The sequence below is a fragment of the Ranitomeya variabilis genome, chromosome 2 (assembly GCF_051348905.1).
Source record: "Ranitomeya variabilis isolate aRanVar5 chromosome 2, aRanVar5.hap1, whole genome shotgun sequence".
In the NCBI taxonomy this organism is placed as follows: Eukaryota; Metazoa; Chordata; class Amphibia; order Anura; family Dendrobatidae; genus Ranitomeya; species Ranitomeya variabilis.
The window spans coordinates 364504490-364521373 of NC_135233.1; the positions used below are offsets into that span (position 1 = coordinate 364504490).

At 43.6% G+C, this 16884-nt stretch overlaps 1 protein-coding gene across 7 annotated transcripts in view; it reads right to left on the bottom strand.

Moving 5' to 3' along the window:
* Positions 1 to 10392: 10392 nt before the first annotated feature.
* The window catches only part of LOC143805988 (calpain-9-like), a 92945-nt gene continuing 86453 nt past the window's right edge, over positions 10393 to 16884 (bottom strand). For 5 of the 7 annotated variants that reach the window (XR_013221366.1, XR_013221367.1, XR_013221368.1 and 2 more), the window contains one exon: positions 15053 to 15148. Coding sequence is in view for 2 of the 7 variants with exons in the window: in XM_077285791.1 (XP_077141906.1) it covers positions 11051 to 11077; positions 11665 to 11723; positions 15032 to 15148 (203 nt within the window). In the remaining 5 variants the exon portion in view is untranslated. Of the gene's footprint in view, positions 11078 to 11664; positions 11724 to 15031; positions 15149 to 16884 lie in introns of those variants that run through there. The other 2 variants (XM_077285791.1, XM_077285790.1) reach the window with 1 other exon arrangement.

Here is a 16884-nt window from a genome sequence, read left to right on the forward strand (position 1 = left end):
CCTCCTCCACCACCACAGCGTCTACTCACTCTCCTCAACAGCGCCAGCCAATGGCAGAGCACTACTTCGGTAGAAACACGCCCACCTAGACTGTAAGCCAATAAAAGAGAGTATAGAAGCCTCCCGCTTCAACTAGTCAAGACCCGCCCACTTCGAGCTGACGCCACCTACCACACCCAACGTTTCCCTCACACCCTGAGAGAGACAGTTCCCGCCCTTTACTTTACTCCTGCTAGGTGTCTGCGTCCGTCGACAACCGACACGTTCGTCCCTAGCAGAAAGTATTGGCTCATGTTACTATATGGAGAGCACTTCTGAGGCATTGCTGAGGAATCTCCACGCCTAGAAGTTACAGACTCATGACATAAGTGCACACAGAATTGACATCATGCCTTTGCCTTAAAATAGTAAAAAAAAAGTTATTAATAAAAGTTCTTCCATATTTCCCATCTGTGGCGATTCTTTTCTTATTTTTGGGGGGGATAATTGGACTCTAAAATGAGCTGTGAGACAACAAAGATGGCCACCTGTCACAGATGTCACCTGCCATGTTCGGGGTTGCCTAGCAACAGGTCCCCTCAGATCACCCTGTCAAAACTTCTTGGCATCGCAAAATGGCGGCTCGGACACTTCGTATGGTGTTCGACCTTCTGTCGGGGGGCAGAAGCATACCAAATGGGGGTCTAAACCCATCAAAGTGGGCGCCATATTAGGTAACGCACATACAGTGGACCCCTCAGTAGAAGACATTGCTATATTACCGCCATACAGTGCCCATATAGTGGTAGATACTACTATAGCTATCAATACACACAGGTTACACTCTCTGTTCACTTTTCCCGTCTTTTCCAGACCGCCACGACAACGTCTTCTTAAAAAAAATATATATATATATATTAAAGGAGTTACTCTTACTTTCATATATGGGTATTATCAGATAAAGCTTGTTGATACAAACCATTTTGCAATTTACTTCTTGGTAAAATGTTCAGCTGTTCTGGAGATATTAACACTTTTCTCTTATTTAACGGCTTGTTACCTTGGAGACCGACCAACGCCCCCAGACAGTTCTTCTGATCATGTGCAGCGCTTACAAGCTCTTACTCTAAGAGTGTAAGCATTGTTTTGAAGCAGGAGCGCGCTGTTATCTCTTAAACCCCGGCCATTTTCAGCGCAGTGCTTATAAGCAAGACGTCAGCGGTGGTCGGTCTCCTAGGCAACGAGCTGTCAACAAAAGAAAAAGTGTTAATATCTCAAGAACGGCTGCAAATTTTAAGAAGCAGTAAATTGGAAAAGTGCTTGTTTTTACAAGCTCTGTCAGACGATAACCTTCTATGAACACAGAAATAACCCCTTTAAGGGGTATCTGTCATCTGCCCGTGGCGGCCCATGTAAGAAATATGCTAAATATAACATCAACAAAAATGTCTCTAATACCAGCATTCAGGGACCTGACTTTCTAGCAAAAAGCAGGGTTGTGGGTTCACTAAGTGGGATCCCACAAACCTGCACTAATGAAACCCAATTGCAAAAATGAGTTTTAGCCCCAATATTATACCATTAAGTAAAAAAAAAAAAGGTGTCCCCAAAGGTGAACAACCCAATATTCCAACACATCTAATGAACTGTCCCTGTAATGTGGCCCTTAAGGATAATGTTACTTAATACTACAAAATCCTTCCAATTACTAATGCTATGCTCAATAATCGTACGAGGAAGGCCTGAATCATCTCCCTAAGGCTACTCACTGTGACAACGCTGCCCTGGTAGGAGGAGGCGGAAATCTGATGTACTGACTGCTACAATAGTGATCACTTCTATGTCCCAGAATAGCAGTCGGGAATGTTCTCCGGCTATCCAAATTTTAAGATCAGGGTTGGACAACCCATGATCCAAGGGCCAAAACATGCTCTAATAGGCCCACAATCTTATGCTATACAGGACGGAGCATCAATAACTGACCCGTCCCATAATAAATAGACCCTATTGATAAGTGATCAGCTCCAAAGTCACCTCCAAATGAAGCCCTTTATATCAGAGTCCGGACCCACCAGTAAGGGGTGTAGTTGTTTGTAGTGGCAATCGCTCCAGGTCACTGGGTACTTTTTTTTTTTTGCTTCTTGAGTTAAGCAACTTTGTAAATAATCTTCATTAAAAACTTTCTATCCATTTGCTGTTGCAGAGCAAATGTAAGTTCCTTATCTGATACAAATCGGTAAGAGCTCCTCTGCTCTCCCTCTGCCTTCTCTCAGTGTTAGAGATAGCAGGGGTGTTGCTGGGGTGTACACAGATCTCAACAACATGGGGAGGTTTGAGAAAGTTTTTCAGGGAGGACAAAGAAAACAAGGTGTAGATGTAAAGTGTAAATAAGTTGAGGATAGAAGCTGTGCTGATATTTGAGCTAATGAACATAGCAACACACTAGAAACACAAAGGCCACACCCAGCCTTTATTACCGAGGGGAACACACAGTGATCACATCCAGCCTATATTATTGTGAGAAGTACACATAGATCACATCCAGCCTATATTACCAGGAAAAGCACACATAGATCACATTCAGTCTTTATTACCAGGAGAAGCACACATACATAACATTCAGTCTATACTACCAGAAGAAGTACCGTACACATACTGTAGATCACATCCAGCCTATATTACCAGGAAAAGCACACATAGATAACATTCAGTCTATACTACCAGAAGAAGCACACATAGATCACATCCAGCCTATATTACAGGGAGATGCATACATAGATAACATTCAGCCTATATTACCGGGAAATGCACACATAGATCGCATCCAGCCTATAGTACCGGGAGAAGCACACATTGATCGCATCCAGCCTATATTAGGCTACGTTCACATTAGCGGCGGGCGCCGCATGCGTCATGCGCCCCTATATTTAACATGGGGGCGCATGGACATGCGTCGCACTTGCGTTTTGCGCCGCATGCGTCGCTGCGGCGCCCGCGTCCGGCCGCAGAGGACGCAGCAAGTTGCATTTTTGCTGCGTCCAACTTTTGGCCAAAAAGGACGCATGCGGCGCAAAACGCAGCGTTTTAGCGTGCGTTTTGCCGCGTTTTTGTTTGCGTTGTGCGCTGCGGCGCCGACGCTGCGGCGCACAACGCAAATGTGAACGTAGCCTTACCGGGAGAAGCATACATTGATCGCATCCAGCCTATAGTACCGGGAGAAGCGCACATTGATCGCATCCAGCCTATATTATCGGGAGATACATACATAGATCACATCCAGCCTATATTACTGGGAGAGACACACACAGATCACTTCCAGCCTATATTACCAGCAGAGACACTCCCACAAGAGAAAAATCTGAAACTTGGATCAGGATTCAAATTGGATATTTGAAAATGAACAAAGAAATTAAGTTACAAACTGAAATATATTGCAATCTTATGAATTAAAGGTAACAATTCACATGCTCAGAAATAATTTTTTTCCATGTCTCTAGCCTTTAAATAGTCCATGAGCCTAGCAAAGCGGACCCACATATTTTACCAGAGCAGAAAGCACTTAGAATGAGCTCCTCTCTCGCTGGAGGACCCGGCCCCTCTCACTATTTTGCTTTTGAATAGACACCAGGTAATGCTTTATTTTCCTACAGCATTTGCAGGGTAATAATATTAAATGGACATTCCTTAGTGGTTGGATAAAACTATCCTAGTATAAGGCTATGTTCACACTTTGCGGTTTTTGCTGCGGATCCGCAGCGGATTTGCCACTGCGGATCCGCAGCAGTTTTCCATGCAGGGTACAGTACAATGTTACCCTATGGAAAACAAAAACCGCTGTTCCCACTTTGCGGAAAATCCCTTTAAAAACCGCGCGGAATTGCTGCGGAAAAAAATAAGGAGCATGTCACTTCTTTCTGCGGATTCCACAACGGTTTTCAACATGCACCAATAGGAAAGTGCTGTTGAAAACCCGCAGAGGAATCCGCAGAAGAAACCGCAGGAAAATCCGCAGCGAAAACCGCAGCGGTTTTTCCAAATCCGCTGCGGAAAAATCCGCAGCAAAATCTGCAAAGTGTGAACATGCCCTAATAGTGATTAGGCTGAGTGGACGCCCTGCAGTATGTAACTGTGGTTCTCCAGCATATAAGGGCCCAACATGGCTGCTCCCACATGCCATTTGTATGTCTCAGGACCCACAATGGAGGAAGGGTTATCCTAACTGATACTACATCTGCAGCCTCTCTTATCTTCATCCACGGCGTACTTCAATGCGTTTTATTGTTACCTTTTATTGGACATTTCAGGCTGGGGCGAGGCAGATTGTTAGGTTCTTCAATGGGATCAATGACAAGAAATCCAGAGGAATCTCTGCCCCCTCCATGACTACATTATCTCACATTATGTCTCAGCTCGTTAGAACTTCCGGAAACGCTTACATTCATGGGGATGTGCGATATTAATATTAACAGCTCTGTGTATAAGCCCCAGACTCCAGTCATTTCCATCGACTACTTTACTTTTTTTTTTTTTCTTCAAGACCACCTAGAAGAAAGTTCGGCCCCAGAAGGCCTCCTCCCTCTCTCCTACTGGTCATCTACCAACCTACCCTCAATCACTTTCGTCCACCAGTTACACAATTAGGTGAAATTCAATCAATTTACTCACATTTTTTTTAGAGCTTTCCAGGGCAGATCCAGCTTATATACGGTATTTCTTTTTTTTTTTAGAAGAGGTTTGCTGCCGATTTCCTTCGTGAGATGTTGGGTACTCTGTCTTGACGACATCCAATATCTGGCCACACATTTTGGGGCTTTAAATAGAACCTTAGTCAGAAATAATCTACCTATATTCCTATATCGTTCAGGGTCAACAAATGGTAGACAAGTCTTGGGGTCATCTGCGATGGTCTCATTATCCTCAAATCTCTGGGTAATCCCATAGGTGGCAAAAAAAAAGGTCCTGGGCCTTTGTGACATTTGGGCACTCATTCGAGATTGGAGGTTGTACCCTGTGCATTCTGGATGTGATAAAGTAAATACGGTGAACAATATATAAATGGGTGGCTCTTTCAGTATAGTTAGGGGAAACATGCATAGGGACTTCCAAGGTGAACTTTCGGCGATCATCGGTCCGAAATCAGTTTCCCACTTGCTTCTCGACAGGTTATGCAGTCGTTCTGTGCTCGCCGCCAGCAAAAGGGATATAAGGTCAGATCCAGGGGATCCATAGCACCTGGACCAGAGAAAGTCCCACAGGAATGGGGATGGACCCAGGAACAAGGTCTGAAGGGCATTTTGTAATTGTAGGTAGCGGAAGAGGTAATTGTTTGGAAGGTATAGCTCTTATCTTAGTGTCAGGAATGGTTTAAGGGTCCCTACTACAAAGATTTTATCAAGGTAGATCAATCCCACCTTTTACCACATAGGACCCTACTCCAGATTTGATAGTTCATTGAGGGTTTTATAATACCAAAATGGGGTGAGGCTGTCATAGGGAGTGGACTGGAGCAACCTTGGTGCAGAAGACCAAACCAGAAGAGCCTGCCTGAGATTCGGGCATCCAGCAGAGACTCGTGGAGCCCTTGTAGAGGAGCAAAGTAGCACATGTAGTGAATGTGAGATCTCTGGGATGTAGGGGCTGATGATCTCTACAAGGGCCCTCAACGAATCCTCTTACCCAATGACACTTATGAGAAAGCTGGGCCGCCCAGCATGGTGGCTCAGTGGCTAGCACTGCAGCCTTGCAGCGCTGGAGTCCTGGGTCCAAATCCCATCAAGGACAACATCTGCAAGGAGTTTGTATGTTCTCCCCGTGTTTGCGTGGGTTTCCTCCGGGTTCTCTGGTTTCCAAAAACATACTGATAGGGATTCTAGATTGTGAGCCCCATCGGGGACAGTGATGATAATGTGTGCAAAACTGTAAAGCGCTGCAGAATATGTTAGCGCTATATAAAAATAAAGATTATTATTATTATAGTTTAGGGTATGGCAGTGTAGTACCTCCCCGTGTCCAGGGACTTCGCAGTATCTGACCCCAGACCCTGGCGCTATGGGCCTGCCAGATAGAGGAGGTAAATAAAGAGTCGAGTCTGGTCCCTCACCCCCAATGTCTATCAACCATGTTGGAGTTTACATATGCTAGCAATTTTAGGAGGTTATATAGCACCTTCTGCATAATAATTAGTTTAATTAGGCAGATGCAGATCATGGGCTATAAGGCACCTACTCCCTTTTTATCTTGTACTGAATTAAAAAAGGAGATATTCAGGAGATAAAAGTCTCCCCAAGTTCCTGGAGACCTGTATCTTCACGTAGGGAAATTGGGTTACATTCCTATTGACTTGGTGGCCACCTCTAAACAGGTCTCCCTAATGCCATCAAGTACGTTGCGAGGGGCACAGGATTTATCCCAGTTAATTTTTAGGCCAGAGAAAAGACCAAACTAATCTATTGTGTTCAGTGCCATCGAAACGGATACGAACAGGAAGATATCAATCATTCCCAAAAAGACTAAAAAGTCTCCTCACCTTGGCATGTCAGGCTTGATATGTCACTCTCCACAAGTAATAGTAGGTGTACAACCTTGTGATGGGTTAAGGGAGCGCCATACATATGTAAGCCCTAGATCAATGACCATACCTTGCAAGGATGAAGGGGCGTCCATACCGATGGTGGAGCTCAACATTTTAGTTTGATTTCTATTCTTGTGTACAACCTCAGTGTAAAATGAGGGGGAATGTATATTCCAAATAGACTAGCAGGAGATGTAAATACTGTGCAGCGTATAAATACGCATCTGCCTCTTTTATGCTTTCGAGGTCATGTAGTGTGAGATTCAGAGAGCGTGTACAGAGGAGAGAATCCATGGAATACTTGTAATAAACTTATTCTTAGGCTGCTGTCACACTAGCATTATTTGGTCAGTATTTTACATCAGTATTTGTGAGCCAAAACCAGGAGTGGGTGATAAATGCAGAAGTGGTGCATATGTTTCTATTATACTTTTCCTCTATTTGTTCCACTCCTGGTTTTGGCTTACAAATACTGATGTAAAATACTGACCAAATACTGCTAGTGTGACGGCAGCCTTATACATAGAAACAAGCACATTCACAGGCTCCCCCTAGTGTCTATTTCTGGATATTGCATGATACAGACTAATTTTTTGTGTGCCAAACCTCTGGTAATACATTCCTGTTCACTTCAAGGGTTTTCTGACTTTATTTAACTAAAGATTAAGCAATGTATGATATACTTAATATTTATCACAGCTGAGAGGTTTCTTCTGTTGCATCTATGTCATCTGTGCAAATGGCTCTCCTGTTCTGATAGTTTACTGCAACATACACTATATGGAGAAAAGTATTGGGACGTCTTAATCATTGAATTCAGGTTTTACATTTGGCACCATTGCCCCTGGTGTACAACATCCAGCCCCACCCCAGTGTATAATATCCGGCTTCATTGTCCCCGATGTATTACATCCACCCCCACCCCAGTGTATAATATCCGGCTTCATTGTCCCTGATGTATAACATCCAGCCCCACCCCAGTGTATAATATCCGGCTTCATTGCCCCCAATGTATAACATCCACCCCCACCCCAGTGTATAATATCCGGCTTCATTGTCCCCGATGTATAATATCCAGCCCCACCCCAGTGTATAATATCCGGCTTCATTGTCCCCGATGTATAATATCCAGCCCCACCCCAGTGTGTGATATCAGGCTTTATTGTCCCCGATGTATAACATCCAGCCCCACCCCAGTGTATAATATCCGGCTTCATTGTCCCCGATGTACAACATCCAGCCCCACCCCAGTGTGTAATATCCGGCTTCATTGTCCCCGATGTATAATATCCAGCCCCACCCCAGTGTATAATACCCAGCTTCATTGTCCCCGATGTATAATATCCAGCCCCACCCCAGTGTGTGATATCCAGCATCATTGTCCCCGATGTATAATATCTAGCCCCACCCCAGTGTATAATATCCGGCTTCATTGTCCCCGATGTATAATATCCAGCCCCACCCCAGTGTGTGATATCAGGCTTTATTGTCCCCGATGTATAACATCCAGCCCCACCCCAGTGTATAATATCCGGCTTCATTGTCCCCGATGTACAACATCCAGCCCCACCCCAGTGTGTAATATCCGGCTTCATTGTCCCCGATGTATAATATCCAGCCCCACCCCAGTGTATAATACCCAGCTTCATTGTCCCCGATGTATAATATCCAGCCCCACCCCAGTGTGTGATATCCGGCTTCATTGTCCCCGATGTATAATATCTAGCCCCACCCCAGTGTATAATATCCGGCTTCATTGTCCCCGATGTATAACATCCATCCCCACCCCAGTGTATAATATTCGGCTTCATTGTCCCCGATGTATAATATCCAGCCCCACCCCAGTGTATAATATCCGGCTTCATTGTTCCCGATGTATAATATCCAGCCCCACCCCAGTGTGTGATATCAGGCTTTATTGTCCCCGATGTAGAACATCCAGCCCCACCCCAGTGTATAATATCCGGCTTCATTGTCCCCGATGTATAATATCCAGCCCCACCCCAGTGTGTAATATCCGGCTTCATTGTCCCCGATGTATAATATCCAGCCCCACCCCAGTGTATAATATCCGGCTTCATTGTCCCCGACGTATAATATCCAGCCCCACCCCAGTGTGTGATATCCGGCTTCATTGTCCCCGATGTATAATATCTAGCCCCACCCCAGTGTATAATATCCGGCTTCATTGTCCCCGATGTATAACATCCAGCCCCACCCCAGTGTATAATATCCGGCTTCATTGTCCCCGATGTATAACATCCAGCCCCACTCCAGTGTATAATATCCGGCTTCATTGTCCCCGATGTATAATATCTAGCAACACCCCAGTGTGTGATATCCGGCTTAATTGCCCCCGATGTGTAACATCCAGCACTGGCGGACACAAACAGAAAAGTCCCCCTGTGCAAAAATAAGGCAGTCTACATAATCTACAATTTCCATTTCCAGTTTTGGAAGTGAAAATGGACCCCTTATCTCTGGGGCTCCTGTGCGGTTGCACAGGTTGCGCCAATGATATGTCCATCCTCGAAATCTGAACCCACCCCATTGTATAACATCAAGCCTCATTGCCCCCCCCCATGTATAACGTCTGGCCCCTCGCGCTCCTGATGCTTATCATCTGGTCCCTCACCCCCAATGTATAACATCCAGTCCTCCGCCGCCACCGGTGTACAACCTTCAGCCCCCTGCCACGCTGTCTGCCTTTACTAACATGTGACACAATGGCTGGTGGTGCAGAGCTCACCGATACCAGTGGGGTCCTTTAATAGGAGCAACTCGGATAACAAGTCTGTTCATGACATTTCTTACTCCTGAATCTTCCCCATCACCTGTGAGTGATATTATTGAGAAGTGGATGGAACCGCAGCAACTCAGCCACGAAGTGGAGACCCCGTAACGTTACAGAGCGGGGGGGATGAGTGCTGAGGAGCAGAGGGCAGAAAAATTACCAATGCCCTGCTGACCCCATAACTGCAGAGTCCAGACCTCTTCTGGTATAACATCAGCACAGACAGTGCGCCCCGCCAGGACCTTCATGGCCAAGCAGCGGCATACAGCACAATGCCAAGTGTCGGATGGAGTGGTGTAAAGCTGCCACCACTGGACTCTGGAGGAAATGTGATCTGTGCAGTGATGGATCACACTTCTCTATCTGGCGTCTGATGGATGAGTCTTGGTTTGGTGTCACCAGGAGGATGTGACCCCCTGACTCCATTGTGCCCGCTGTACAGTTTGGTGGAGGACGGGCTTGTTATGAGGGTGCGCCCCCAGCCCTTTCATTCCAGTGAAGGGAAATCTTAAAGGGGTTGTCCGAAACCAAGGGTGAAGATATTTTAAGACGTATTCCGTATCGTGTACACAGAATGTGAAATACATTCTGAGATTGTACATGCTGGATTTCAACATTTAAAATCATTTTTGCTGCCAAATGAAAAGCAGAGGTGTTCAGCTAGTGATTGCAAAACCACAACTCCCATCATGCCCTGACAGGCAGGGGACATGCTGGGAGTTGTGATTTTGCAGAACTTGTAGAGCGACAGGCTGGAGCCCACTGCTTCAGTTACACAATACAGATTTCTAAATGAACATTAGTAATGAAGGCTGCCGGTTCCTCCCGGGAATTCAGCATTAAAACCATGGACTGAACCTCCGTGGATCCTTTCAGCGTATGAAGCAGTTTTCTTTCTCCGTTTTGGCTCCCGCTAATGAGCGCACTGATTTACTGTTCCTTTTAACCTTCCCCTGTGAACAAATCCGCAGAAGTGTTTACATCATTACCAGCAACATCCATATTGTGCTTCTGCATAAACTCGCGATACTCATAGAAAAATATTTTGTCACTTTGTCTTCTAAAAAAAGACACAATTAAGACGTGATTTATTGGGAGATTTTTTTTTCAGATTCCATCTTGTGGCAGCTGCAAGATATTGCAGAAAAGTGATGAAGATCCTTTGTGAAATCAGATATGTAGGTAAAAAAATAAATAGGAGAATGTGGATGAAATGTCGGTTATGAGGTAGGATTGCTCCCAAAGCCGAGGTCTTCCATCTTCTTATGGTTGTCCCATAAACAAGGTATCACCTCTTCACAGGATAGGTAATCAATGATTGCTATGGGGATGATCACTTAGACCCCCAGCGTTCACAAGAGAGTGGCTCCCAAAGTCCTCTGCGTGGATTGAGTGGTTGTGAGCATGTGCGACCACTCTCCCTTCACGGTCTACAGGAGTGGTGGTCGCACATGCTCACTACTGCTCCATTCATAAGTGGACATTGTGACCCCCTAACTCGTGATTAGTTGGGTCTTAACAGCCATAAACATTTATCATCTAACCTGTGGATAGGTAATATATATTTTTAATGAGAATAAACCCTTTAATTCTCCTTTGGAAGGTGATCTTCCATACTTTGTCAATGGTGGGATATGGAGATCAAATTCGGACTTCTCAGATCTGTCTGATTGATTCTTCAAGTTGTCTCGTCTGAGTTTTTCCCATCAGCTGAATACGGCCAGCAGCAGCCACTGTTGAGAAAACACACATATATATATATATATATATATATATATATATATATATATATATATATATATATATATATATATCGTCTGCTCTTGCTTCGGTGTTGCTTCCCTGTCAACATTTCAATATTGTAGTATATAGCACTATAGGGGAGATTTACTAGGCTATATGTGCCAAAATTCTGCTCTGAAAAAGCTGATGTAGATGCCTTGAGTCACATTTATGTGTTTTACACATTTTTTTATTTCCCATTTGAAATTAATCAATAGCTGCCAAAATTGCACAAAAAAATTTGATGAAAAATATGGGCTCAAAAGAAGCCAACCATTTATTGCATCGTCAGACTGAATAGTCTAGTTTATTATGTGTAATTCTTAGAAAGGAGTCAATCATATCTTTCCAATTCTGTTGCTACTTCATATATAAATTCACAGAGAATCTGCAGCTTCATCTCCCTCCTCCCAGGCTTTTTACTTCCAAAGTGTAACAATACATATAGGTCGCATAGTTACGTCAGCAACGTGGGGAAAATGGGCTAAGGACGCGTGTAATACACCACTTATTTTACTAACTCTTTACAGATACAAACCTGACGATAGTTTAGAGTCACTTCACCGGAACCAGAGGGGTCGGACGCCTGGAATTTTTCTGCAGAAAATTAAGAAAATCCTAGTTTATTGAACTTCTAGAAATGTATCAGCTGTCAGTTACAGATCCAAATGTGTTGATATATGCAGGTGCTGAGACCCCCATCACCCTCCTAAACTGAAGGAGCAGAGCCTTAGGGAAGGACGATTGGCTAAAGACGGGCTCATGAAAGTCTACCTGACCGTCTAGAGGAATGCAACGCTTTTTGGCGGAGCATTTTTTGCCCTTTTTTTTCAGCAATTAGTGGACGTCATAACACCTGGATCCCTACTGCTGACATGTCCCTCCAACATGACGACAGTTTGGGAAAAAATGCTAGTATTTTATTAAGTACCTATTGGCAGCGATTTGTGCTTCACTGCATACAGGTTATATTCTGAGCGCAATAATAAAACAGTACGCAATGAAATATTAAGCTCCGCCTTAGTGGTGGCTGCAAGAATAACAATTGTATAATTAAAAGGGAATCTGTCAGCAGTTTCTTGCTATTTAATCCTAGGTTAGCATAATGTAGGGGCATAAACCCCGATTCCAGGGATTTGTCACTTTCTCAGCAGTTTGCTGTTGTTTCAATACAATCAGTGTTTTATCAGCAGGAGGTTATCACTGCAGGACTAGGTGTCACATATCAGGCTGTATAACTCAGCCCCCCCCACTGATTGGCAGCTTGCTGACAATGTACACAGGAAGCTGCCAATCAGCACTGTGGGCGGGGTTACACACAGCTCAGCATTCAGAGCACTGCTACTTATACAGCAACAAAAATAGTGATTTTATCAAAACTACACCAAGCAGTAAAGTAAGTGATACACCGTTGGAATCAGGTTATCTCCTATCATTAGGATGGCAGACAACTTGCTGTTCGCTGGGGTCCAACCACAAGACCAGGGCTCTGGGCACTTGAGAACACAGCCCCATCTTGCATAGTGGTGGTCGGACCCCCACATATCAACAAACTTTTCACTTTCCAGTTTATTTTTTTTTGGGAGGGGGATAATTCTTTAACTTGTGCACAGAGATAATGTAGTAAAGGTACCAAAATACGCCGTAAAATTTTGATCAGGAGGCAGCAATTTGCACATAGCATAAGGTTTAAGCCCCCCGGTTGGGACTTCACATGGGATGGGGGGTTAGTGGGTGTAGTATCATGGCTTTGCAATGTAATGTGGTCTATTAAGTTATACTGGGAGCTGAGCCCTGATCTGTACCATGAGCACAATAGTCAGCATTGTTATGATGAATTAACAGTGTTTCAGCACCGCCTGCTACTCTCAGTAAAATATAACCTGTATGTGCCAAATTCCTTAAACAAGATGTAACAGTTCCTGCGTTTCCATCCTAGGGGATAGAATTTCATTCCCTTCTGTTCTATGGCGGAGACGGCGGCTTAAAAAAAAACAGTGGTAGAACAGCTGCGCCTGCGGCTCACTCGAAATGTGGACCATTACAGCGGAGGCACTGCCGAAAACTACAATAAATTCACCAATTAAACTAACAATAACCGGAGAAGTGTAAATGTGTAATGCAATCAGCCCGGCAACGATCCCCAGGCTTCTCGACTAGGAGAGAAAAGAGAAGACATCGCAGCAAAAACCACGGTAATAAGGTGAAGAAGGCGAGTGTCTCTGCAAGGAAAAAAAATATTTTATGAAAAAAATCTGATTAAATATGGCAATAAAGGATAGAGGAGAAGAAAAATCTTAATAGTAAGGCCACGGTAATAAGGTGAAGAAGGCGAGTGTCTCTGCGATGAAAAAATATAATTTTATGAAAAAAATCTGATTAATGCAGCAATAGAAAATAGAAGAAAAATCTTAATAGCAGGGCCGGATTCAGATGTATTTGCAGTATCAAAAAAACGTCCGGCCTCCATTCATGCCAAGTGGAGTATATATTTTTCCAGGCTCCCCCAAGCCTGGTGGGTCCATGCCAGGTGCTGATGCAGGTTTTGCTAAATTTTGGAAAGAAACCAAAGCTCTTCAACTAAGCTTTGCAATGTATGGTTAATTGGGCATGAAGAGATGAAGGCCGCCCAGTTTAAGTCCTGAATGGTGATGAGTGAACGTGCTGGGATAAGGTGTTATCTGAGCATGCTCGGGTGCTAAAACAGTATCTTCAGCGTGCTTGAATACTATGATCTAATCACCGGCTCCATGCCTTGTGGCTGTTCGAAAGCCGCAAAACATGCAGGGATTGCTGTTTGTTAGACAATCCCTGGATGTGTTGCGTCTGTGGAACCCAACCCAAAGTGAAGACATCTCATCCCATGTGACTGCAGCAACCTTTGAATGGCTGACGATAGTACAGGACATCATCACAGGAGGCCGGGTTATAAAAAGATAGGCATGGGAACAATCAAGGTAGGCATGTCTGCCAGTCAGGGGGAATTTAGTGTTTTATTGAAACTTAATCCACAAGTAATTTGCAGCAAAATCGGTAAGAATTGTAACTTGATGCAAATTTTATCTCCTCTCTATTGAAATTAGGAGAGAAAATCTGTGCTCTATCTGCATCAGAAACTTGCTGAAATTTCATCCATTTTGCTGCTACTTGGCCGCAATTATAGAGCCTAAACACACCAGAAAGGCCCGATGTTGGTATATGCCTGCAAATGATCATTGCATATCCTGGATAATGTATGTTGTGATACATTTGCTTTTTAATAGACTAAGCAGGGGTGGGGCTATAAAGGCTGAAGTGCTCACCCCCACAGATCCCTCTGCCATATTAAACGACATTTTACATGGCGTGGGGCCCTGTTAAACACTTACAGTTTACTATCAATAATGGAAATATGAGGATGTAGCTCATACATTACAATGAGGAATGAGGAATTGAGAAACAGAATTACATATGAAAGCACGTGGGATACAATAGAAGAGGAACCAAAGATTTCCTCTTCAGTAAAGGCGACATGTCTAAAACTAAAAGCATGAGAACACATTAAAAAAATAAAACTAAGCAGAGACCATTCAGATTGTCATTCAGGCGGCGGCAGGTTCATGGCAGATGTTTTTGCAAATTATATTTGATTAGTGTAGACATAAATATGTTGAAAAAGGGGCCATATAACACATATCAAAATCAGGTCCTCAAGCCATAATCCTCCATCTTGGGTGAAAAGACCATTACAATCTATTACAATCGGGTGACACAGCTTATAAAGGGTGTCTGTCAGCACAAAATGACTGTTCAAACCTAGCACAGGAGCTCAATGCACCCTTTATATCCGCAATTAGTAAGAATGGAGGAGCACCACAAAGCATTACGTTTCTATCACAAAGCTTTTAATTTTAAGACGCGTTTACCTGTCAGACTCTGAAGTTTCAGGAGGCAGCAAATATAATCAGGATAACTAAGGAAACCATCTGGATCTCCATATCTCACTTGAGCCAAACGGACCAAAAAATCATCAGCAGGAAGACCTATCAGATACAAAGATAATGAGCTCAGCACTGCATGAAAAATTAATGTTACAGTGGTATGTACAAGTTTGGGCACCCCTGGTGAAAAATTACTATTTTTGTGAACAGTTGAGCAAGTTGAAGATGAAATGATCTCTAAAAGACCTAAAGTTAAAGATGACACATTTCCTTTGTATTTTAGGGGAAAAAATATATATATTTTCATCTTTTACATTTTAAAAATTACAAAAAGAAAAAATGGGCAGATGCAAAAGTTTGGGCCCCTGCATGGGGTTTGTACTTAGTAGCACCCCCTTTTGAAAGTATCACACCTTGTTAACAGGAGGGCCATTGTAAAGTCTTCAGTTTGCACCTTTTGAGGTCGTCTATTGTGGATTTTGACGTAAGTTTAGGATTATTATCCTTTTGTAGAAGCCATCCTCTTTTCAACTTCAACTTTTTACAGATGGTGTTATGTTTCCATCAAGAATTGGTTGAAATTTTATTGAATCCTTTCTTCCCTCAACCCATGAAATGTTCCTCGTGCCATTGGCTGCAACACAACCCCAAAGCATGATTGATCCTCCCTCATGCTTAATGGTTGGCGACATGTTCTTTTCCTGAAATGTTGTGCCCTTTATCTTCACACATACCTTTGATCATTGTGGCCTAAGAGTTCTATTCTAGCCTCATCAGTCCATAGGACTTGTTTCCAAAATGCATCAGGCTCGTTTAGATGTTCTTTTGCATATTTCTGGCACTGAATTTTATGGTGAGGAGACAGGAGAGGTTTTCTTCTGATGACTCTTCCATAAAGGCCATATTTGTGCAGGTGTCTCTGAACAGTAGAACAATGTACAACAACTTCAAAGTTTGCTAAATCTTTCTGAAGATCTTTTGCAGTCAAGCTGGGTTCTGATTTGCCTCTCTAGCAATCCTATGAGCAGCTTTCACTGAAATTTTGCTTGGTCTTCCTGACCTTATCTTGACCTCCAATGTTCCTGTTAACTGTCATTTCTTAATTACATTTTGAACTGAGGAAAAGACAACTTGAAAACACTTTGCTATCTTCTTATAGACTTTTCCTTCTTTTGTGGGCTTCCACCATTTTCATTTTCAGAGTGCTAGACAGCTGCTTAGAAAAACCCATGACTGCTGTTTTTTGGCACAAGGTTAGAGGAGGCTGGGTTTTTATAAAGCTGGAAAACTTGCATCACCTGGCCTTTCCTAACAATGAGAGGCTGTAACCAAAAGAAGTTGAATAGGATCAACAAAAAAAAAAAATATCAACCCCGGCACTGACGAACTTTGCTATAAGAGACAATAAAAGGAACGGGGAGGGGAACATGCACAGCTTGAAGCTCAATTCAACATTTCCAGGCTACAAACATGTGGCTGGTGGAGAACAGATTTGGGCGAGAATGACCAACTATCGCCAAAATAACAAGCTATCCCTTTCCATCGGATGGTTGCTGGAGGTCCAACTACTGGGACTTCCAGCAATCTTGAGAATGTGGCCCTGTAGCGTCATCTTCAGTGGAGCGGAGGTGAACATGCACAACCTCAATTCCTTGTCAGTAGGACTACTGGAATTAGCCGGGCGTTGTACTTTTTCCAGCAGTAACAAAAACAAGATGATTAAACATATAGATAGGTAAAAATGGCCAGTAAAAGGAGGCAATGGCTGTTACCAGCAGTCGGTCGGAGCCTTTCCTTTCGGCTTCTAGTCATCCAAGTGAAAAGGGCTGTGCCAACAT